We start from the raw sequence: 547 nt of genomic DNA, 5'->3' as shown, positions 1-547 counted from the left end.
TCCCAAGCAGTCACTGGAGGGACAGAGGGAGGCCGGACTCTGCCACTTGGCCGAGGCGCTGGGCATCAGCAGCGTTTCTCCTCGCCATCCGCATCTGGAGCTGTCTCTATGAGGGTTCCTGTGGGGGCTGTTCCTGGGAGGGTCGAGCAGACGGCATTCACGACCTGCCTCCCTCCGGGGCAAGCCAGCCCACACACCTTGGGACTCCGCTCAGAATCTAAAGAGGTGAGATCCTTGGGTTATCTCGGGGCTGCTTCATGAACTCTGAGCAGAAGAAAAGGGAAGGAGGAAGCAGAAGGCCGCAGGAACCAGCCTGAGATGCTATGACCCCAGAGATTCCGCATATTACAAGCCACCAAGTCGCCACGCTGATGCCCCACGCGCGGAGCAGCCGAAGCTAGGAGACCGGAGGGGCAGAGAAACCCGGCACCCACCGCCCCCCAGCCTCAGCCGGCCAGCGGGGCCGCTGCTCGGTTTACCTTGGTCATGCCAACCCCCACCACGAAGACCCGGCGCAGGGGCGCAGGCTCCCACGGTGAAGAGGACA

At 63.3% G+C, this 547-nt stretch overlaps 1 protein-coding gene across 1 annotated transcript in view; it reads right to left on the bottom strand.

The window, feature by feature from the left end:
- The window catches only part of SCP2 (sterol carrier protein 2), a 144,252-nt gene extending 143,711 nt beyond the window's left edge, over nucleotides 1–541 (bottom strand). The window contains exon 1 of the mRNA XM_011973780.1: nucleotides 480–541. Within this exon, the coding sequence (XP_011829170.1) occupies nucleotides 480–488 (9 nt within the window). The 5' untranslated portion in view covers nucleotides 489–541. The remainder of the gene's footprint in view (nucleotides 1–479) is intronic.
- Nucleotides 542–547: the final 6 nt, after the last annotated feature.

Source organism: Mandrillus leucophaeus, unplaced genomic scaffold, assembly GCF_000951045.1.
Source record: "Mandrillus leucophaeus isolate KB7577 unplaced genomic scaffold, Mleu.le_1.0 Scaffold14, whole genome shotgun sequence".
Lineage (NCBI taxonomy): Eukaryota > Metazoa > Chordata > Mammalia > Primates > Cercopithecidae > Mandrillus > Mandrillus leucophaeus.
Note: the sequence above shows the minus strand (reverse complement) of the source record. Positions and strands in the feature narration are given on the sequence as shown.